This window comes from Carcharhinus amblyrhynchos, chromosome 4, assembly GCF_965287045.1.
Source record: "Carcharhinus amblyrhynchos chromosome 4, sCarAmb.v2.hapA, whole genome shotgun sequence".
NCBI classification, from domain to species: Eukaryota; Metazoa; Chordata; class Chondrichthyes; order Carcharhiniformes; family Carcharhinidae; genus Carcharhinus; species Carcharhinus amblyrhynchos.
Window position 1 is genome coordinate 46682267 of NC_137327.1, and position 24340 is coordinate 46706606.

General features: G+C 45.7%; 2 protein-coding genes across 4 annotated transcripts in view; one reads left to right on the top strand and one right to left on the bottom strand.

The window, feature by feature from the left end:
- Positions 1-2744, bottom strand: part of LOC145341979 (11-beta-hydroxysteroid dehydrogenase type 2-like) — a 71354-nt gene extending 68610 nt beyond the window's left edge. Inside the window, exon 1 of the mRNA XM_080187096.1 lies at positions 2450-2744. Within this exon, the coding sequence (XP_080043222.1) occupies positions 2450-2732 (283 nt within the window). The 5' untranslated portion in view covers positions 2733-2744. The remainder of the gene's footprint in view (positions 1-2449) is intronic.
- A 19365-nt stretch (positions 2745-22109) lies between these two features.
- The window catches only part of zdhhc1 (zDHHC palmitoyltransferase 1), an 81915-nt gene continuing 79684 nt past the window's right edge, over positions 22110-24340 (top strand). For 2 of the 3 annotated variants that reach the window (XM_080187091.1, XM_080187094.1), the window contains exon 1: positions 22200-22539. The gene's annotated coding sequence lies outside the window, so the exon portion shown is untranslated. The other variant, XM_080187093.1, reaches the window with a different exon arrangement.

The window sequence follows — 24340 nt, forward strand, 5'->3', positions numbered from 1 at the left end:
CTCTCTCTCTCTCGCATTCCCCCCCTTTCTCATTCTCCTCCCCCCCACTCTCTCATAGTGACATAGTGGACAGTGAAGAAAGAGATCTAGGGATACATGTTCATAGCTCCTTGAAAATGGAGTCACAGATGGACAGAGTGGTGAAGAAGGCATTCGGCATGCTTGGTTTCACCGGTCAGAATATTGAATACAGGAGTTAGAATGTCTTGTTGAAGTTATACAAGACATTGGTAAAGCCACACTTGGAAGACTGTGTACAATTCTGGTCACAAATCCCCAGGGCCTGATGGAATCTATCCTAGACTGCTCAGGGATACAAGAGATGAAATTGCTGGGCCTCCAACAGAAATCTCTGTCTTTTCACTGGACACAGGTGAGGTCCCAGAGGATTGGAGGATAGCAAATATGGTCCCGTTATTTAAGAAGGGTAGCAAGGATAACCCGGGTAATTATAGGCCGGTGAGCTTGACATCCATGGTAGGGAAACTGTTAGAGAGGATTCTTAGAGATAGGATGTATGCACATTTAGAACGGAATAATCTCATTAGTGATAGACAGCATGGTTTTGTAAGAGGGAAGTCAATCCTCACAAATCTGGTTGAGTTTTTTGAGGAGGTGACAAAAAGAATTGACGAGGGAAGGGCCGTGGATGTCGTCTATATGGATTTTAGTAAAGCATTTGACAAAGTCCCTCATGGCAGGTTGGTGCAAAAGGTTAAATCTCACGGGATAAAAGGAGAGCTAGCTAGATGGGTGGAGAACTGGCTTGGCCATAGAAGACAGAGGGTAGCTGTGGAAGGGTCTTTTTCCAGCTGGAGGTCTGTGACTAGTGGTGTTCCCCAGGGCTCTGTACTGGGACTTCTGCTGTTTGTGATATATATAAATGATTTGGAAAATGGTGTAACTGGTGTGATCAGTAAGTTTGCAGATGACAGAAAGATGGCTAGACTTGCGGATAGCGATGAACACTGTCAGAGAGTACAGCAGGATATAGATAGGCTGGAAAATTGGGCAGAGAAATGGCACATGGAATTTAATCTAGATAAGTGCGAAGTGATGCATTTTGGTAGAAGTAACGTAGGGGGGAGCTATACAATAAATGGCAGAACTATCAGGAATATAGATACACAGAGGGACCTGGGTGTGCAGGTTCACAGATCCTTAAAGATGGCAGCACAGGTGGAAAGGGTGGTGAAGAAGGCATATGGCATGCTTGTCTTTATAGGATGGGGCATAGAGTATAAAAGTTGGCATAAGATGTTGCAGCTATATAGAACGTTGGTAAGGCCGCATTTGGAATACTGCGTCCAGTTCTGGTCGCCACACTACCGGAAAGACGTGGAGGCTTTGGAGAGAGTACAGAAAAGGTTTACCAGGATGTTGCCAGGTCTTAACTATGAGGAGATATTGGGTAAACTGGGGTTGTTCTCCCTGGAAAGACGGAGGATGAGGGGCGACCTAATAGAGGTGTACAAAATCATGAAGGGCATAGATAGGGTGAACAGTTGGAAACTTTTTCCCAGGTCGGAGGTGACAAACACAAGGGGTCACAGGTTCAAGGTGAGGGGTGCAAGGTTTAACACAGATGTCAGAGGGACGTATTTTACACAGGGGGTGTGCGGCTTGGAATGCACTGCCAAGCAAGGTGGTAGAGGCGGACACACAGGGATCGTTTAAGACTTATCTGGATAGCCACATGAACAGACTGGGAATGGAGGGATACAAACGAATGGTCTAGTTGGATGCATGAGTGGTGCAGGCTTGGAGGGCTGAAGGGCCTGTTTCCTGTGCTGTATTGTTCTTTGTTCTATTATAGAAAGGATATTATTAAACTAGAAAGAGTGCAGAAAAGATTTACTAGGAAAGTACCGGGACTTGATGGATTGAGTTACAAGGAGCGGCTGAATAGACTGGGATTTTTCTCTCTGGAGCAAAGGAGGCTAAGGGGTGACTTTACAGAGGTCTGTAAAATAATGAGGGGCACAGATCAGCTAGATAGTCAATATCTTTTCCCAAAGATAGGGGTGTCCGCAAGTAGAGGACATAGGTTTAAGGTGCGAGGGGAGAGATACAAAAGTGTCCAGAGGGGCAATTTTTTCACACAGAGGGTGGTGAGTGTCTGGAACAAACTGCCAGAGATAGCAGTAGATACTGGTACAATTTCGTCTTTTAAAAAGCATTTAGATAGTTACATGGGTACGATGGATATAGCCATATGGGCCAAACGCGAGCAACTGGGATCAGTTTAGGGGTTTTCAAAAAAAAGGGCGGACTGGACAAGTTGGCCTGTAGGGCTGTTTCCATGCTGTAAACCTCTACGACTCTAAATTATAGCATAGACCCCACTGTATTCTTTATGCAAACTATAGTTTATTATTTACCCACTCCCATGTTCGCTCTGCAAGTTTCTTTTTATTGCTGTGACTGCGAACAACTCGATTATGCTTACCGGTGATTAGAATAGCTTTCCCCTCCGGAGAGAGTGTTCCGTTGGAGCAAATCGATCGATAAACCAGGCTGCAGCAGACTGCGAAAAGTACAAGACCCAGTAACTGCGGTAAGTAGATGTGAAACAGGGACCCTCCTGCAAAGAGCAGCAGCAAAGACAGGCGGGTGGAAGGATTTAGGTTCAAACGCGCTTCACTTCTCTGAAAGTGAATGGTCACTGCCACCCCGAACGTTGCGGTGATGAACCCATACAGGCCCAGAGCTGAGCTATTGCTGTTCTCCATTCCACCTGCAGATTCCTTTTTCTGCAGCCTCTACCGAGCATTCAGATCGAAATCAGCCAAAGTACAAGTAAACATCCACCCTCTGTCCACACGACCATAATAGTTGTCAGAGTTACTATAATAGGGCGCAGCGATCACCAGCAGTGATCACAATGCACTACACATAAGAAATGTTATTCATAAGTGTGTCTTTGTGCTGTCGCTCATATTGCTCTGTTTATTGAGTACTACCGCTCCCAGTCCAGGCAAACATAATTGTTTCGACAGTTCCGGAGGATTGCAACTCTTCCTGAATTACTTTGTTCACATAACGAAGAATGTACTTGGCTTGTGTCACCATCAATTAACGCGCCCAATTATAAATAAAAGCAAAATGCGCATGCTGGGAATCTGAATTAAAAAAAACAGAAAATGCTGGCTAAACTCGGGAGTTCTGGGAACATCTGTGGACAGAGCGGTAAAAATGTCAGAGGGTCTCCACACTTCGTTTCCTCTTTTGTTTTTATGTACATTTATAAAAGCTGAAGTCCAGAAACAATAGAATCTGAGGACCTGGTCTGCTCTTAAACTGTGGAAACTTGGGTCTGGAATTGTCAGGGAGCATTGAGAAGGATAGTCTTAAGTTCCCATGTTCCAGCTGACCAATGGACAGCCAAACTGATGGTCAGGCAGGAAGCAAGAGGCAGGAAGAGTCTTGGGGACCTTGCCATCCAAACAGGATGGAGGATAGTCTGCCATAGCAATGGATGTCGATCAGACATTGCAGCCAACCTTTCATTCTCCATACTGCGTAAATTTCAGCACATCTAAATCTCTATTGCACAATCCTATCGTTTTCATACATTCACGGGACGTGAGTACCTAAAGGACATCATTTATTATCCATCCCCAATTGCCCCTGAGAAGGTAATGGTGAGCTGCTTCCTTGAACCACTGTAGTTTTTGTAGTGCACATTGCTAGGTGGGAGTTCCAAGATCTTAATCCATCACCAGTGGAGGAGTGACAACATGGGTGTGAGAGTTGGAGGGAAACTTGAGAGGCAGCTTTAGTCCCATGCATCTACTGCCATTATTCTTCTAGGTGGCAGAAGCCATAGTTTTGAAAATTATTATCGAAGGATCCTTAGTAGTATTATAGGTGATACATAGTGCAGTCAAGATGCACTAGTTGTAAGGTATTGAGTGTTAAATCTGGCAGATGGAGTTCTAATCATGTGTGCTCCTTTTACTTGGATGATGTTAAATTGCTCTTTAGTGTCGGGGGATTAGCAGGGTAAATACATGGGATTGCAGGGTAGGGCTTGGGTAGGATTGTTGTTGGTACAGGCTCGATGGGCTAAATGGCCTTCTGCATCGTATGGATCCTATGATTCTATGTTGAGTTTCTGGAATTGCCTTGTGTTGAAGCTTTGGAGGGGCAGGAGGTGAGTTACATGCTGTAGAATGCCCAGCCTCTGACCTGCTCTTATAACCTCAGTATTTGTACAGCTTACCCAGTTAAGTTTCTGGAAATGTTCATTCTCAACGATGTTGATGGGGAGGGAATTAGATAATGGTAATCCCATTAAATATAAAGGGGAAATAATTAAATTCTCTTTTGTTGGAGAAGGTCATTACCTAGCACTTACGTGACACAAATGCTGCTTGCCACTTGCCAGCCAAATCCAGGGCATGCTGCACGTGAGCTCCTTCATCTGAAGGACTGCAAATGGTGCTAAACATTGTAAACATCCCCATTTCTGACATTATGCTGGACAGCAGATCATTGATGAAACAGATGAAGATGATTTGGTCAAGGACATTACTCTGAGGAACACATGCACTGAATACCTAAGTCTGAAATGATTTGTCTTCAACAATGGCAACCATCTTCTTTGTGCCAGATGCGATTCCAACTTGTTCAGAGTTTTCTCTGACTCCCACTGATTTCAATTTTACCTGAGCTCTTTGATGCCATACTCTATCAAATGCAGCCTTGATGTCACTCTCACCACAGCTCGGGGATTCTGCTCTTAAATGTGTTTGGACCAAGACGACAACAAGCTCTGAAGTAGAGTTGTCCTGGCTGAAATCCTGGACTTCCACCTCTGTCACATGACCTTGACATACCTGTCTCAGCTCATCTGTGGCTGAAACCTTCATTCACATTCACACTGGTTGGTTTTTCACATTCTATGCTCCGTAAACTTTAGGTCATCTAAAACTCTGTTAACACGCACCAAGTCCTGTTATTAAATCAGTCTTGTTACTATATCGTCCTGTGTTCACTGGCCTACTTTGGCTTCCAGTCAAATAATATTATGATTTTTAAATTCTCACTCTCAATCTTCAGATACTTCATGTCCTTGTCCTTCCTTATATCTGTAATCTCCTGAAAAACTGCTGAGATATTGTGCTCCTCTAATCATGATCTCTTGAGCATCCCCAATTTTAATTGCTCAACCATTGGTGGCACCTTAGGTGCTTAGGCCCTGCATTCTGAATACCCACTCCTTCACCTCTCTACTTCACTTTCCTCTTCTAACACACTCCTTACAACCTATCTCTTTGACAAAGCTTTTGGTCATCTGACCTAATATTTCTTTATGTGGTGTTAGTGCCATACTTTGTTTTATAATGCTCCTGTGCAGTTCCTTTGATATGACAAAGAACAAAGAAAATTACAGCACAGGAACAGGCCCTTCAGCCCTCCAAGCCTACACTGACCTCGCTGCCTGACTTAACTAAAACTGCCGACCCTTCCGGGGACCATATCCATCTAAAGAACCCCAGCATAGCTTCAGCACTGGCTGAAGACTTAGAAATCAAGCTTGCTGACCTACACCTTGCAGGCAGCGCTGAGGACAACTGGGAACACTTCAGGGATGCTATCCTTTTATCTGCACTGCTCAGGCTCTCTACCCACAAGCAGCATGACTGGTTCGATGAGAACGATGAGGAGATACAGGCTCTACTTGTTGAAAAGCACCATCTTCATCGGGCCTGTCAGAACAACCCATCATTAGCTGCCAAGAAAAATGCTTTTACCAGTGCTCGCAGGACAGTCCAGAATAAACTGCGAAAAATGCAGGATGCCTGGCTGAGCACCAAGGCAGATGAAATACAGGGATATGCTGACAGAAATGACTTGAAACGGTTCTATGAAGCCCTCAAAAAGCTCTACAGACCTCAATCTCACAGGAGCTCCCCCCTCCTGAGTAGAGATGGTACAACTCTCATTACAGAGAGGGCTTAGATCCTGCAGAGATGGGCTGAACAGTTTGAAGCCGTCTTAAACTGACATCACCTATTAACGTTGAGGCAATAGACAGGATTCCCCAGGTCGATATCAACAGCGCCATGGATGACCCACCGGTAGTAGCCGAAGTCACGAAAGTTGTCAGCCAGCTATCCAGTGGCAAAGCCCCAGGGGCAGATGCCATACCCGCAGAGATCTACAAAACTGCTGGTCCTGTACTTGTCGAGAAGCTCACTGAGTTGTTCCAGTCCTTTTGGAAGCAAGGATCCATTCAGGAACTTAAAGATGCCTCCATTGTACACCTCTACAAGAGGAAGGGCAATCAGCAAGTATGCGACAACCACCGAGGAATCTCGCTGCTCTCCATCACAGGAAAAACTCTTGCAAGAGTCCTGCTAATTCGTCTGGCCACTCATCTGGAGCTGGGCCTGCTTCCAGAGTCACAGTATGGCTTCCGCAAAGATAGTGGGACTATTGACATGATTTTTGTTGCGTGCCAACTTCAGGAGAAGTGTCAGGAGCAGAATCGCGAGCTCTATACAACCGTTGTTGACCTCACGAAAGCCTTCGATACTATAAGCCGACAAGGCCTGTGGAGGATCATGTCAAAGTTTGGCTGCCCCCCCCAAATTCATTCAGATGGTACGCCAGCTTCATGATGGCATGATGGCCAGAGTACTGGATGGTGGAGAATCCTCTGAGGCATTCCCAGTCACCAATGGCGGAGAATCCTCTGAGGCATTCCCAGTCACCAAGGGCTGTGTGCTTGCACCCACGCTGTTCAGCATGATGTTTACTGCCATGCTGAATGATGCCTTCCAGGACAGTGTTGCTGGAATCAGCCTCAAGTACAGAGTGGATGGGAAGCTTTTCAACCTGAGGAGACTTCAAGCTATTACCAAACTGAAGGAGACTGTTCTGAGAGACTTCCTCTTTGCCGATGACTGTGCTCTGTATGCTGGCTCAGAGCCAGAGATGCAAGTCAGTATGAACAAATTTTCCACGGCTTGTGACAACTTTGGACTCACCATCAACATTAGAAAGACCGAAGTCATGCACCAGCCTGCTCCTCATACACCATACACAAAACCCATAGTCACAATCAAAGGGCAGAAACTGCAGGCAGTGGACCAGTTCACTTATCTTGGCAGCACCCTGTCCCAAGCAGTGACTATTGATGCATAAGTTAACCGCAGAATAGCAAAGGCAAGTTCTGCTTTTGGTAGACTGCGCTTCACTGTATGAGAACATCAAGGAATCAGCTCAGCAACAAAACTGAAGGCCTATAGTGCCGTGGCACTCACTACCCTCCTATGAAACATAGACTGTGTACCAAAGGCATGCAAGACAGCTCAATCATTTTCACATGACTTGTCTTCACAGAACATTACGCATCAGATGGCAAGACAAAGTATCAGACACTGAAGTTCTCTCTAGAGCAAGTCTACCATCAGTCCACACACTGCAGATGATAGCGCAGACCCGGTGGGCAGGTCATGTCATCCATATGCCAGACGAGTGCATACCCATGCAGCTCCTTTTTGGGGAACTCTCTGCTGGAAAACGCTCGCATGGACGGCAGAAGAAACGTTACAAAGACACATTCAAGGCCCCCCTGAAGTTGCCTAACATAGACACAACCACCTGAGAAATGCTGGCACAAAACCGCCCTGCCTGGCGCTGCCTCATTCAAATGGGCTGTCAAGCTCACAAAGCAAGGTGCATTGCTGAAGCACAACTTGAGCGCGAGCTGCACAAGTCCAGCGCCACCAGCACAACAACTACAGTGTCTACACAAGTCAGTCCAATATGTGCCAGGACATTCCATGCCCTAATTGGCCTGATCAGTCATCTTCGGACAAACCGTATCCAGCCTCAAAATGACTAATGGTGTTGAGGTCTTTATCGACAACAATGGACGAACAACAACTTCACTTTCCTCTTCTAACACACTCCTTACAACTTATCTCTTTGACAAAGCTTTTGGTCATCTGACCTAATATTTCTTTGTGGTTATGGTGCCGTACTTTGTTTTATAATGCTCCTGTGCAGCTCCTTGGGATATTACAAAGAACAAAGAAAATTACAGCACAGGAATAGGCCCTTTGGCCCTCCAAGCCTACACTGACCAGGCTGCCTGAATTAACTAAAACCACCCACCCTTCTGGGGATCATATCCATCTATTCCCATCCTATTCATGTGTTTGTCAAGCCATCCCTTAAAAGCCGCTATCGTATCTGCTTCCACTACCTCCCCGGCACCCACTACTCTCCAGTAAAAAATCTGCCTTGTACATCTTCTTTAAACCTTTTCCCTTGCACCTTAAACCCGTGCCCCCTAGTAATTGACTCTTCTACCCTGGGAAAAAGCTTCTGACTACTCACTCTGCCCATGCCTCTCGTAATCTTGTAGACTTCCATCAGGTCACCCCTCAAACGCCAACATTCCAGTGAGAACAAACCAAGTTTCTCCAACCTATCCTCATAACTAATGCCCTCCATACCAGGCAACATCCTGGTAAAACTTTTCTGTACCCTCTCCAAAGCCTCTACATTCTTATGGTAGTGTGGCGACCAGAACTGAACACTATTATTCCAAGATTGGCCTAACTGAGCTTCGATAAAGCTGCAACATGGCTTGCCAATTTTTAAACTCTTTGCCCCAACCAATGAAGGCAAGCACACTGTATGCCTTCTTGACTACCTTCTCCACCTACATTGCCACTTTCAGTGACCTGTGTACCTGTGTACCCAGATCTCTTTGCCATTTACAGTATACTTCCTATCTGTATTAGACCTTCCAAAATGCATTACCTCACATTTGTCCGAATTAAACTCCATCTGTCATCTCTCCCCCCAAGTCTCCAATCGATCTATATCTTGCTGTATCCTCTGATGGTCTCACTGCTATCTGCAAATCCACCAACCTTTGTGTCGTCTGCAAACTTACTAATCAATCCAGTTACATTTTCCTCTATATATATTTAGTTTATATATATATATAAGAAACAGCAAAGGTGCCAGCACTGATCCCAGAGGAACGCCACTTGTCACAGCCCTCCATTCAGAAACGCACCTTTCCACTGCTACCTTCTGTCTTCTTTGACTGAGCCAGTTTTGTATCCACCTTGCCAGCTCACCTCTGATCCCCTGCGACTTCACCTTCTGCACCAGTCTGCCATGAGGGACCTTGTCAAAGGCTTTACCTAAATCCATGGAGACAACATCCACTGTCTTACCCTCATCAATCATCTTCATCACTTCCTCAAAAAACTCAATCAAATTCGTGAGATACGACCTCCCCTTCACAAAACCATGTTGCCTCTCATTAATATGTCCATTTATTTCCAAGTGGGAATAAATCCTGTCTTGAAGAATCCTCTCCAATAATTTCCCTATCACTGATGTAAGACTCACCGGTTTATAATTACCTGGATTATTCTTGCTACTCTTCTTAAACAAAGGAACAACATCCAATTCTCTGGGACCTCCCCTGTAGCCAGTGAGGATATAAAGATTTCTCTCAAGGCCCCAGCAATTTCCTCCTTTGCCTCTCTCAGTATTCTGGGGTATATCCTATCAGGTCCTGGGGACTTCTCTACCTTAATGCTTCTCAAGAACTCTAATACCTCCTCCTTTTTGATCTCAACATGACTCAAACTATCTGCACATCTTTTCCCAGACTCATCATTCTTACATTAAAAAGCATTAGATAAATACAAGTTGTGGTGGAACCTAAACTGAGAGGAGAGCAGGTTATTGCTGAGCAAGTGCTATTTGATACCATTATTCAAAATCACCTTCCACCACTTTTCTGGTGATTAGACTCTGGAATCATCAATGAACAACGTTTAGCACGTTCACATCTCCTCAGATACAGAATTCCCTAGAAGTGACGTCACAGGTGGATAGGGTCATAAAGAGTGCTTTTGGTACACTGGCCTTTATAAATCAGAGTATCGAGTATAAAAGTTGGACTGTTATGGTAAGGTTATATAAGGCATTGGTGAGGTTGAAATTAGAGTATTGTGTACAGTTTTGGTCACCTAGTTACAGGAAGGATGTAAATAAGGTTGAAAGAGTGCAGAGAAAGTTCACAAGGATGTTGCCAGGACTTGAGAAGCTGAGTTACAGAGAGAGATTGAACAGGTTAGGACTTTATTCCCTGGAGCTTAGAAGAACGAGGGGAGATTTGATAGAGGTGTATAAGATTTTGATGGGTATAGATAGAGTGAATGCAAGCGGGCTTTTTCCACTGAGGCTAGGGGAGAAAAGAAACCAGAGGGCATGGGTTAAGGGTGAAAGGAGAAAAGTTTAAAGGGAACATTAGGGGGGGCTTCTTCACGCAGAGAGTGGTGGGAGAGTGGAATGAGCTGCCAGATAAAGTGGTAAATGCAGGGTCACTTTTAACATTTAAGAAAAACTTGGACGGGTTCATGGATGAGAGGGGTGTGGAGGGATATGATTCAAGTGCAGGTCAGTGGGACTAGGCAAAAAATGATTTGGCACTGACAAGAAGGGCCAAAAGGCCTGTTTGAGCTGTAATTTTCTGTGGGTCTATGGTTCTATAATGCAGTCCGTGCCCAGCAAGACTTAGGCAACATTCAGGCTTGGTCTGATAAATGGTAAATAACATTAGTCAGGCAATGACCAATGACCAATCTTCAGCCAATTTGATTCATTTTTCATGATATCAAGAAACAGCTGAACATACAGAATACAGCCAAGGCAATGGGCCTGACAACATCCCAGCTATTCTGTTAAAGACTTATGCTTCAGATTAGCAAAGCCTCCAGCCAGGCTATTCTAAAATTGCTGCAACACTTACATCTTCTTATCAGTGGAGAACTGCCAAGAATGCCCTGTAGGGCGGTTTTGTGCCAGTGTTTCCAATAGAACATAGAACATTACAGCGCAGTACAGGCCCTTCGGCCCTTGATGTTGCGCTGACCAGTGGAACCAATCTAATGACCCTCTAACCTAAACTATTCCAATGCTATCCATATGCCTATCCACTGACCATTTGAACGCCCTTAAAGTTGGTGAGTCCACAACTGCTGCAGGCAGGGCATTCCACGCCCTTACTACCCTCTGAATAAAGAACCTACCTCTGACATGTGTCCTATAACTACCACCCCTTAATTTAAAGCTATGTCCCCTCGTGTTAGCCATGTCCCAGGTGGTCGTGTCAATGTCAAGCGACTTCAGGGAGGCCTTGAGTGTGCTTTGAAACGTTTCTTCTACCCTCCATGCGAGCGTCTTCCAGCAGAGAGTTCCCCAAAAAGGAGCTGCTTGGGTATGCGCTCATCTGACATAAGGATGACATGACCTGCCCACCGGGTCTGCGCTCTCATCAGCAGTGTGTGGACTGATGGCAGACTTGCTCTAGAGGGAACTTCAGTGTCTGGTAATTTGTCTTGCCAACGGATGCAGAATATTCTGCGAAGACAAGTCATGTGGAAATGACTGAGCTGTCTTGCATGCCTTTGATACGCAGACCACGTTTCACAGGCGTACAGGAGAGTAGTGAGTACTGCAGCGCTGTAGACCTTCAGTTTTGTTGCTGGGCTGATTCCTCAACATTCCCATACAGTGGAGCGCAGTCTACCAAAAGCAGAACTTGCCTTTGCTATTCTGCAGTTAACTTTTGTATCAATAGTCACTGCTTGGGACAGGGTGCTGCCAAGATAAGTGAACTGGTTCAGTGCCTGTAGTTTCTGCGTTTTGATTATGATTATGGGTTCTGTGTACGTTGCATGAGGAGCAGGCTGGTGCATGACTTCAGTCTTTTTAATGTTGATGGTGAGTCCAAAGTTGTCACAAGCCATGGAAAATTTGTCCATACTGACTTGCATCTCTGGCTCTGAGCCAGCATTCAGGGTGCAGTCATCGGCAAAGAGGAAATCTCTCAGAACAGTCTCCTTCACTTTGGTAATAGCTTGAAATCTCCTCAGATTGAAGTGCTTCCCATCCACTCTGTACTTGAGGCTGATTCCAGCAACACTGTCCTGGAAGGCATCATTCAGTATGGCGTAAACATCATGCTGAACAATGTGGGTGCGAGCACACAGCCCTGTTTGACACCATTGGTGACTGGGAATGCCTCAGAGGATTCTCCGCCATCCAGTACTCTGGCCATCATGCCATCATGGAACTGGTGTACCTTCTGAATGAAATTGGGAAGGCAGCCGAACCGTGACATGATCCTCCACATGCCTTGTTGGCTTACAGTGTCGAAGGCTTTCACAATTCTGCTCCTGACACTTCTCCTGAAGTTGGCGTGCAACAAAAATCATGTCAGTACTCCCACGACCTTTGTGGAAGCCACACTGTGACTCTGGAAGCAGGCCCAGCTCCAGATGAGTGACCAGACAATTTAGCAGGACTCTTGCAAGGGTTTTTCCTGTGATAAAGATTCCTCGGTGGTTGTCACATACTTGCCAATTGCCCTTCCTCTTTTAGAGGTGTACGATGGAAGCATCTTTAAGTTCCTGAGGAATGGATCCTTGCTTCCAAAAGGACTGGAACAACTCAGTGAGCTTCTCGATAAGTGCAGGACCAGCAGCTTTATAGATCTCTCTGGGTATGGCATCTGCCCCTGGGGCTTTACCACTGGACAGCTTTCGTGACTTCGGCTACTACCGGTGGGTCATCCATGGCGCTGTTGATATCGACCTGGGGAATCCTGTCTATTGCCTCAACGTTAATAGGTGATGTCGGTTGAAGACGGCTTCAAACCGTTCAGCCCACCTCTGCAGGATCTGAGCCCTCTCTGTAATGAGAGTTGTACCATCTGTACTCAGGAAGGGGGAACTCCCAAGAGATTGAGGTCCGTAGAGAGTGTTGAGGGCTTCATAGAACCGTTTCAAGTCGTTTCTGTCAGCATATTCCTGAATTTCATCTGCTTTGCATATGCAGTTTATTCTGGGCTGTCCTGCGAGCACTGGTAAAAGCATTTTTCTTGGCAGCTGAAGATGGGTCGTTCTGACAGGCCCGATGAAGACGGTGCTTTTCAACAAGTAGAGCCTGTATCTCCTCATCATTCTCATCGAACCAATCATGCTGCTTGCGGGTAGAGGGCCCGAGCATCTTCAGCGCAGATGTATGGATAGAGTCCCTGAAGCGTTCCCAGTCATCCTCAGTGCTACCTGCAAGGTGTAGGTCAGCAAGCTTGATTTCTAAGTCTTCAGCCAGTGCTGAAGCTATGCTGGGGTTCTTTAGCTTGGCCGCATTGATTCTTTTCATAAGCTTGCTTCCTTGTGGTCGCCTCTTGGGTCTGATGCAGACCCTCATTTTGGAGACAATGAGCCTGTGATCTGTCCAGCAGTCAGCACCACACATGGCCTTGGTCACTCTGACATCCTGCCTGTCTTTTCTCCTAACAATGATATAGTCGATAAGATAAGAACATAAGAAATAAGAACATAAGAAATAGGAGCAGGAGTAGGCCATCTAGCCCTTCGAGCCTGCCCCGCCATTCAATAAGATCATGGCTGATCTGTCGTGGCTCAGTTCCACTTTCCCGCCCTCTCCCCATAACCCTTAATCCCTTCTCTTATCAAAAACCCATCAACCCGCTTCTTAAAAATATTTAGCGAGGCAGCCTCCACCACTTCAACGGGCAGAGAATTCCAGAGATTCACCACCCTTTGAGTGAAGAAGTTCCTCCTCAACTCCGTTCTAAACCGCCTCCCCTTTATCTTGAGGCTGTGCCCCCTAGTCCTACTGTCTTTTTTGAGCGGGAAGAGTCTCTCCACCTCTATCCTATCCATCCCATTCATCATCTTATACGTCTCAATGAGATCTCCCCTCATTCTTCTAAACTCTAACGAGTACAAGCCTAGTTTATTCAGCCTCTCCTCATAGCTCAATCCCCTCAACTCCGGTATCAGCCTAGTAAACCTCCTCTGCACTCCCTCCAGGGCCAAAATATCCTTGCGCAGGTGCGGCGCCCAAAACTGCACACAGTACTCCAGCTGCGGCCTCACCAATGCCCTATACAGCTGCAGCAAGACCTCCCTACTTTTATATTCAATCCCCCTCGCTATGAAGGCCAGCATCCGCGGGTGTGCATTCAGGAGGTCTTGTTACAGGTGGGCAGACGGAAGATTGTGTTGGTGATGAGGTTGTGTGCTGCACAGGTCTTCATTAAGAGTAGGCCATTACTGTTACACTTGCCCACTCCATGACTCCCTGCCAGATTGCAGAGTCACACCCTACTCTTGCATTGAAATCGCCAAGCAATATCAGCTTGTCAGTTCTGCTCACTGCTGATAGTAGGGCGTCTAGTTCTTCATAGAACTTGTCTTTCATCTCGTCCAGGTTGTTCATTGTGGGGGTATAGGTGCTGATCAGGGTGGCTTGACTTCTGTTCTGTAGCGGAAGCTGTAATGTCATAAGCCGGTCATTCACACCCTTGGGTAGATTATCAAGTTTCCGAACAAGGTGATTCCTGACAGCAAATCCAACACCAGCATCACGACGCTCGTTGCTGCCACCACCGCTCCAGAAAGAAGTGTATCCACCTCCAGTTTCAGTCAGCTGACCTATGTTGGCAAGACGAGTTTCGCTCAGGGCTGCAATGTCAAAGTTTATCTTGCAAGCTCTCTGGCAACTAAGACTGTTCTTCTCTCTGGTCTGTCTGCTGTAGGGTTGTCCAAAAGTGTGCGCACGTTCCAAGTGCCAATGGTGAGTGGTGTCATCTTGTGTTTTATTTTGTTTATTCGGCCGCAAGATGGGATCCCCGCTAGCCGTGGTAAACTGGCCAGGGTCTAGTGAAGCAGGCAATGTTTAGGGCACCTTTTCCAGGCCCTTCTTCATTCTACGGAGGTGAGCAGTGCATTCCTGAAGAGGACGCTGCGTTCCACTGCTGCTTCAGTCAGCGAAAAACGACCATTAGACTTGAGCCGCCTGCGTGCAGGTCCGTGACTACAGCTCCTAGTGTATCCATACCTGCTGCTTTGTCGCTCGCCCATCGCCACAGGACATCAAGGGTTGAACAGGACATTGATGCTGATGGTGTCAAGTGCGGCGTGCAGGAATGGGACGGCAGTAGTTATGGGAGATTTCAATCTGCATATTGATTGGTCGACCCATGTTGGACGAGGTGGGCTCGAGGAGGAGTTCCTGGAATGCTGCCGGGATAATTTCCTTGAACAGTGTGTGTTGGAGCCGACGAGGGAGCGAGCTATCTTGGATCTGGTGCTATGTAATGAGGCGGGTAGAATTAGGGACCTTGCGGTGAAGGATCCTCTTGGAGAGAGTGATCATTGTATGGTGGAGTTTCTGGTGCAGATGGAGGAGGAGAAAGTGGGTTCCCGGACACGCGTCCTTTGTTTGAATAGAGGGGAGTATGGTAGGATGAGAGAAGAATTGGCGAATGTGGACTGGGGGAGCGCGTTGGAAGGTAGGTCTGCTGAGGAGCAGTGGAGGATCTTTAAGGAGATCTTTCTTGGTGCTCAGCAGAAATTTATTCCGATGGTTAAAAAGGACAGTAGGAAGAGAGGTAATAAGCCGTGGATAACGAAGGAGGTGAAGGAAAGTGTTAAATTAAAAGCGGAGGAATTTAGAGTAGCTAAGAGTAGTGGGCGAGAAGAGGATTGGGAAAGGTTTAAATGTCAACAAAGATTGACAAAGAAGTTGATAAAGGAGGGTAGGAGAAGCTATGAGGCTGGGCTAGCACTTAATATAAAAAAGGATAGCAAGAGTTTTTATAAATATATAAAAAGGAAGAGGCTGGCTAGGGTGAACGTTGGTCCTTTAGAGGATGAGAAAGGGGAGCTAGTGGTAGGGGATGGGGATATGGCTAAGGTCTTGAATAACTTTTTTGTTTCTGTCTTCACGGAGGAGGACGTGAATAATTTGCCGGGTGTTAGCGATGGAAAGGTGGTAGGAATGGAGGGTCTTAATGACATTACTGTTACTAGAGAGGTGGTGCTCAACAGACTGGAGGGGCTGATTGTGGACAAGTCCCCAGGACCGGATGGAATGCATCCGAGGGTTCTGAAAGAAATGGCGGAGGTGATAGTGGATGCCTTGGTGGTTATTTTCCAGATGTCGCTGGATTCCGGGGAAGTGCCGGAAGATTGGAAAACGGCTAATGTTACGCCGTTGTTTAAGAAGGGTGCCAGGCAAAAGGCGGGGAATTATAGGCCGGTTAGTTTAACGTCTGTGGTAGGTAAAATGTTAGAATCCGTCATTAAGCAGGAAATTGCGAGGCATCTTGAAGGGAATTGCTTGATAGGGCGGACGCAACACGGTTTCATTAAAGGGAAGTCGTGTCTGACAAATTTACTGGAGTTCTATGAGGATGTGTCTAGGGCAGTGGATAGAGGAGAGCCGGTGGATGTGGTCTTTCTGGATTTTCAGAAGGCGTTTGACAAGGTACCTCACAAGAGGTTATTGCAGAAGGTCAGGGGACATGGAGTTGGGGGTAGGGTGTTAGCGTGGATAGAGGATTGGTTGTCAAATAGGAGGCAGAGAGTGGGGGTCAATGGGTGCTATTCGAATTGGCGGTTGGTGACTAGTGGGGTGCCCCAGGGGTCGGTGCTGGGGCCTCAGCTATTTACCATTTATATAGATGATCTGGAGGAGGGAACCGAGTGCAGGGTGTCGAAATTTGCTGATGACACCAAGATTGGGGGAAAGGCAAATTGTGCGGAGGGTGTGGAGAGTCTGCAGAAGGATCTAGATAGGCTGGGCGAATGGGCCAGGAAATGGCAAATGGAATTTAATGTTGGCAAGTGTGAGGTGGTCCACTTTGGTAGGAAGAATGGTAGGAAGGACTATTACTTACGTGGCGAAAAACTGCAGCAGGCGACGGTGCAGAGGGACCTCGGGGTCCTTGTGCATGAGTCGCAAAAACCCAGCTTGCAGGTGCAGCAGGTGGTCAGGAAGGCGAATGGGATGCTGGCCTTCATAGCGAGGGGGATTGAATATAAAAGTAGGGAGGTCTTGCTGCAGCTGTATAGGGCATTGGTGAGGCCGCAGCTGGAGTACTGTGTGCAGTTTTGGGCGCCGCACCTGCGCAAGGATATTTTGGCCCTGGAGGGAGTGCAGAGGAGGTTTACTAGGCTGATACCGGAGTTGAGGGGATTGAGCTATGAGGAGAGGCTGAATAAACTAGGCTTGTACTCGTTAGAGTTTAGAAGAATGAGGGGAGATCTCATTGAGACGTATAAGATGATGAATGGGATGGATAGGATAGAGGTGGAGAGACTCTTCCCGCTCAAAAAAGACAGCAGGACTAGGGGGCACAGCCTCAAGATAAAGGGGAGGCGGTTTAGAACGGAGTTGAGGAGGAACTTCTTCACTCAAAGGGTGGTGAATCTCTGGAATTCTCTGCCCGTTGAAGTGGTGGAGGCTGCCTCGCTAAATATTTTTAAGAAGCGGGTTGATGGGTTCTTGATAGGAGAGGGGATTAAGGGTTATGGGGAGAGGGCGGGAAAGTGGAACTGAGCCACAACAGATCAGCCATGATCTTATTGAATGGCGGGGCAGGCTCGAAGGGCTAGATGGCCTACTCCTGCTCCTATTTCTTATGTTCTTATGTTCTTATGTGTCGAAACTAGCGCTTGATTTGGATTAAAGTGAGGGAGAGTTGCGCAGCATCAGCCCAATTCCCATCCAGATCCAGTGGCAAGACAAGAGTCAAGATGGCTGGTGATGGGACTAGGTGCAGTGGATGACCTGGACATCTTCTGTGTCTTTTCCTGCTCTTCACGTTCCACGATGCATGCAGAGAGCACCTTCTTGACTGTTGGACCTTCCATAGGTCTCATCCGCTCAATCTGCCGGACTCTGTCTTCACATGCTGCGATAGACATCTCCCTATCTCACCGAGGGTTGAGACCCGTTGGCTACCCTCACCTGGTTTAGTCGGCTTGTCGAGGCCGTTGCCCGGGGTGTGGCCACTGTCACATGCAAACAGCTACGGAGAGCCACAGGTGGGGACAGCTGAGTGCCAGGTGGGGACAAAAGATGGACAAACTGCCCTGAAAGGGCGCGACATGTTCCCCCACCAAAGGTACTATCCCTCCCTGACACCCCATTCACACATAGAAACATACATTGAAAATAGAGCAGGAGTAGGCCATTTGGCTCTTCGAACCTGCTCCATCCATTCATTATAGGGCTGACCATCAAATTCAATATCCTGATCCTCTCTTCCCCCATATACCGTTATCTTTTTAGCCCAAAGAGCTATATCTAATTCCTTCTTGAAATCACACAACATTTTGGTCTCAACTACTTTGTGTGTTAGTGAATTGCATAGATTCACCACTCTCTGGATGAAGGAGTTTCTCTTCATCTCAGTCCTAAAATGTTTATCCCTTATCGTCAAACTATGAGCCCCTAGTTCCGGACTCCCCCACCATTGGAAACATACTTTCTGAATCGACCCTGCCTAATCCTGTTAGAATTCTATAATTTTTGATGCAATCCAAATAAAATGGATGAATTAGTTACGCAGATATGCAAATACCAGTAAAGGGGTATGATATAGTTGGCATTAGGGAGACATGGCTCCAAAATGACCAAGGACAGGAACTAAACATTGAAAGCTAGTCAGTGTTTAGGAAGGACAAACAGAAAGGTAAAGGTGGTGGAGTTGCTTTGTTGATTAAAGAAGATATTGATATGATACTGAGGAAAGATATTAGCACAGACAATATGGAATCTGTATCAGTTGAATTAAGAAATGCCAAGGGATAAAAAAACATTTATACAGACCATCAATCATTGTGGTTATGTTGGGAGTAGCATTAGACAGGAAGCCAGAAATGCATGTGCTAAAGGATCATCTGTGATTTTGGGTGACTTTAATCTACATATAGATTGGGAGAGTCAAATTAATCACAATAGAGGAGGAACTTCTGGAGTATATGCGGGATGGTTTTCTGGATCAATACATTAAGGAACCCACAAGGGAATGGGCCATCTTGGACTGGGTATTGTGCAATGAGAAAGGATTAGTTGACAATCTAGTTGTGTGAGAACCCTTGGGGATGAGTGACCATAACATGTTTAAAGTTTATTTATTAGTTTCATAAGTAGGCTTACATTAACCCTGTGAAAATATGATAAAATTCTTTATCAAGATGGATAGTGAGGTAGTCGACTCTGAGACCAGGGTCCTGAATCTAAAAAAGGTAACTATGATGGATTGGGAAACATTACTGAAAGGAAGGACAGTGGACAGGCAATGGCAAGCATTTAAGGAATGAATAGGTGAACTCCAGAAGTTGTTTATCCCTGTTTGGTGCAAGAGTGGTAAGGGAACTGTGGTGAAACCATGGCTTACAAGGCGAATTAGAGATAGTTTGGATTCAAAGATGAAACATACAAATTGGCAAAAAAAAGAGATGTCAGGTTTGAGAGCAGTTGAAAGTTCATCAAAGGAGGACCAAGGGACTGATTAAGGAGGGGAAAATAGAGTGTGAAAGTAAACTAGAGGGAAACATAAAAACTGACTGTAAAAGTTTCTATAGGTATGTAAAGAAATACTGACAAAAACAAGTATAGGTCAGAAATGGGAGAATTCATAATAGGGAACAAAGTTCATACTTTGCTTCTGTCTCAGTCATAGTCTTAAAGGTTTACAGCATGGAAACAGGCCCTTCAGCTCAAATTGTCCACGCCACCTTTTCTTTAACACCCCACAATTGCCCACATTTGGCCCATATCCTTCCAAACCCATCGTACCCATGTAACTATCCAAATGCTTTTTAAAAGATAAAATTGTACCCATAAGTATCTACTACTACCTCTGGCAGCTTGTTCCCGACACTCACCACCCTCTGTATGAAAAATTGCCCCTCTGGACACTTTTGTATCTCTCCTCTCTCACCTTAAACCTATGCCCTCTTAGTTTTAGACTCCCTACTTTTGGGAAAAGATATTGACTATCTACCTTGTTTATGCCTCTCATTAATTTATAGACCTCTATAAGATCACCCCTCAGCCTCCTATGCTCCAGAGAGAAAAGTCTCAGTCTATTCAGCCTCTCCTTATAACTCAATCCATCAAGTCCCAGTAGCATCCTAGTAAATCTTTTCTGCACTCTTTCTAGTTTAATAATATCCTTTCTATAATAGGGTGACCAGAATTGTTCACAGTATTCCAAATGTGGCTTTACCAACGTCTTGTACAACTTCAACAAGACATCCCAACTGTTGTATTTGATGTTCTGACCAATGAAATCAAGCATGCCGAATGCCTTCTTCACCACTCTGTCCACCTGTGACTCCACTTTCAAGGAGCTATGAACATGTACCCCTAGATCTCTTTGTTCTGTAACTCTCCCCAACGCTCTACCACTAACTGGGTAAGTCCTGACCTGGTTCAATCTACCAAAATGCATCACCTCACATTTGTCTAAATTAAACTCCATCTGCCATTTGTCAGCCCACTGGCCCAATTGATCAAGATCCCATTGCAATTGGAGATAATTTTCTTCACTGTCTAATATGCCACCAATCTTGGTGTCATCTGCATGCCTAACCATGCCTCCTATATTCTCATCCAAATCATTAATATAAATGACAAATAACAGTGGGCCCAGCACTGATCTCTGAGGCACACCACTGGTCACAGGCCTCCAGTTTGAAAAACAACTCTATACAACCACCCTCTGGCTTCTGTCAAATGAAGACGAACATCTCGCCAGGACTATCCCCACACCTCCACTTCTTGCCTTCAGACAACCACACAACCTCAAACAGACCACTGTTCGCAGCAAACTACCCAGTCTTCAGGGGAACAGTGACCACAATTCCACACAACCCTGCCACAGCAACCTCTGCAAGACATGCCGGATCATCGACATAGATACCATCATCACACGTGAGAATACCATCCACCAGGTACATGGTAAATACTCTTGCAACTCGGCCAATATTGTCTACCTGATACGTTGCAAGAAAGGATGTCCCGAAGCATGGTACATTGGGGAGACCATGCAGACGCTACGACAACAGATGAATGAACATCGCTCAACAATCACCAGGCAAGACTGTTCCCTTCCTGTTGGCGAACACTTCAGTGGTCACGGGCATTCAGCCTCTGACCTTCGGGTAAGCATTCTCCAAGGCGGCCTTCACAACACACGACAGCGCAGAGTCGCTGAACAGAGACTGATAGCGAAGTTCCGCACACATGAGGACGGTCTCAACAGGGATCTTGGGTTCATGTCGCACTATCTGTAACCCCCGTGACTTGCCTAGGTTTGCAAAACCTCACTTACTGTACTGTCTGGAGACAATACACATCTCTGTAACCTGTGATCAGTGCTCCTTCCACTCACATTGTCAGCGACTTCAGGTCTTGAACAGCAGGTTAGGTGTAAGGATTCGCATTCTAATCAGTAATCTCTAAACTGTCTGTGCTTTATATGCTCTGTCTGAGGCCAGAACTCTCCATTCACCTGACGAAGAGGGAAACCTCGAAAGCTTGTGAGTCTATTATCAAATAAATCGTTTGGACTAAAACCTGGTGTTGTCAGACTTTTTACTGTGTTTCTGTCAAAAAGCCAATTTTGTATCCATTTCGATACCTCAGCCTGGATCCCGTGAGATTTAACCTTATGCAACAACCTACCATGCAGTACCTTGTCAAAGGCCTTGCTAAAGTCCGTGTAGACAACGTCAAATGCACTGCCCTCAACTACCTTCTTGGTTATTCCCATGTGTTGTGAGACTTCTTACTGTGTTTACCCCAGTCCAACACTGGCATCCCCACATCATGGCCTCACAGTGCCAGGGATCCGGATTTGATTCCAACTTTGGTTGACTGTGTGGAGTTTGCACGTTCTCTGTGTGTCTGCATGGGTTTCCTCCAGGTGCTTTGGTTTCCACCCAGTCCAAAAAATGCGCAGGTTAGGTTGATCAGTAAATTGGGTCAGGGGCATTAGCAGGGTAAACTGGTATGGAGTTAGAGGGATAGGGCCTGGATGGGATTATTGTCGGTTCAGGCTATATGGAGCAGAATTTAAAAGAAGGAAAGGACAGGGTGCAGGATACAGTGCCGTAGATGGGAATGAGTAAGTGTGACAAAATGTTACCTCCTGTTTCTCTCTCCCTTCATCCACAGGGAATGTGGAGAGGCGCAGGCGCGGCGCATTCCATTGTGCGCTGACAGAGGGAGCATTGTGATCCGGAGCGGAGAATGCGGCGGTAACCATGGGCAACGGCGCGCTGAGAGGCCCTCACCCTGCCTGAAAGGTACTTGTGCCCATGGGCGCTTTGTGACTGATAATCCGCCTGTGGAGCGGGCGGCGGCAGCAGCAGAAGAAGAGCAGTATCTGAGCTGCGAGCACCCGTTAAACCCAGGCCTGTGACCGGGAGGTAGTATGAAGGGATTGGCAGCTTTTTAAACCCCGCTGCAAGGGAAGCCCCACAGTTCTCCCTGGGCCGGTAGCTTGTTAGTGAAGACCAGCTTTCACGGTTTTCGCCCCGCCGTGTTTACAGCGATCAGATGGAGCGGCTTCTGCCTGAAGGAGCTCCGAGCCAGAGCTAGGCCGGAGCCACAGCAAAGGAAGGCAAAGGCAGCAGTGCCACACCATCAACTCAGGTGCTAACCGTCAGTGTGAATTTAAATAGCTCGCGTGCCGTGTAATGCTGGTGTGATAAAGTGTGACCTGTGTTAAAACAGAATGGAGAGTGTGCTGCGACATACCCACTGTTGGGTATTAAACAGCTTGCTTCTATGTAGAGTAGTAAGAACGTTTACTTCATAGAAGTGTTATCACAAAAATGGATGCTGACCCAATGCAGGATGCTCTTGGGAGAGGTGACCAAAAGCTTGCCGAAGAAGTGGAAGATTTCGAAGGGGAAGAGAGAGTTAGAAAGAGACTGAGAGGCTCAGGATTGTGGGAGGGTGGATTTTAAATATGATTCCTTGGTGACAGATGGTATGGATGATAAAGATTTGTATGAGGTGCACGAGTAACTCACTAATGTTAGCTGAGATCTCTTAAGACTATTAATGTTACAACAATGGCATATTTCCACTTGTGTTGAGATTATATTTATAGTTTAAATATGGAATCAAGGCTTGACTTGATTCCAGAGTTTGACACTTTCCTCCTGTTTGCTGTGGAGTTGGTTTGGGTTGTGGACTTGGATTTACACCTTGGGTTAAATTTTCTGAGATAACTTGCCCATATGTAGAGTTGAAATATTTTAGCACTTAAATCGATGACACAGTTGTAGTTTAAATATACTAGCTTCGAGGTTTTAAAAAAAGGTGACATGGACAAGTTGGGCCAAAGAGCCTGTTTCCATGCTGTAAACCTCTGACTCTACTTATGAGTTTGTACCATGGCTTTATCAATAAAATCTTCCTGGAACAGTATCTATTACAACATAGTGTAACATCAAACTGATCAATCATTTTGGAATTAGGGGAGGGAATCTTCCATTCTTGTTTATATTTAATTTTAGATCCATTCAAATGTAGTTAACTCATAAGTACCCTCTAAAATAATCACTTAGCTGCAATCAAAAAGGAAACTCATCAGCACATCCTCAAGGGCAATTAGGGATAGCCAACAAATGTTGGTTTCTGCAGTGACACCAAGACCTTCATAATTTTTTTTTAATCCACATCATTTCACTTTGTTTATAGGAAAGTGTTTATCAGTATATCCAGTAAGAGATCAAATATTCTACTTCCTTTAGCTGAGAAAATGGTTCAATTTTATTTTTCAAATTTATCAGGAATATGTTGCCTTATTTAAAGATTACCACACAACTGCATTGACGGTTAGTAGGATTTTGCAAACCCAGGCTAGAGTAGGATTTTGCAAACCGAGGTTGAACTGGGATCTTGTCACACTACTTGTAACTCCAACCATACTGCCTGGGTTTGCAAAATCCTACTAACTGTCCTAGCTTGAAATGATTCACACCTCTTTAACCTGTGATTACCCACTGTTTGTACCTGTAAAGACTTGATTACTTGTAAGGACTCGCATTTGAACCATTCTTCACATTCCAATCCGTAATTATCTTGCAGTTGTGTCTTTACCCATAAATGGGTAACCAAGAAAGTAGATGAGGGCAGGGCAGTGCAGTTAATGTTGTCTACATGGACTTTAGCAAGGCTTTTGACAGGATACCGCATGGTAGGCTGTTGCATAAAGTTAAGTTTCACAGGATCCAGGGTGAGGTAAATAAATGGATACAAAATTGGCTTTTTGACAGAAGCAAGAGGGTGGTTGTATAGAGTTTTTCAAACTGGAAGCCTGTAACCAGTGGTGTGCCTCAGGGATCAGTGCTCGGTCCACTGTTATTTGTCATTTATATTAATGATTTGGATAAGAATATAGGGGACATGGTTAGTAAATTTGCAGATGACACCAAGATTGATG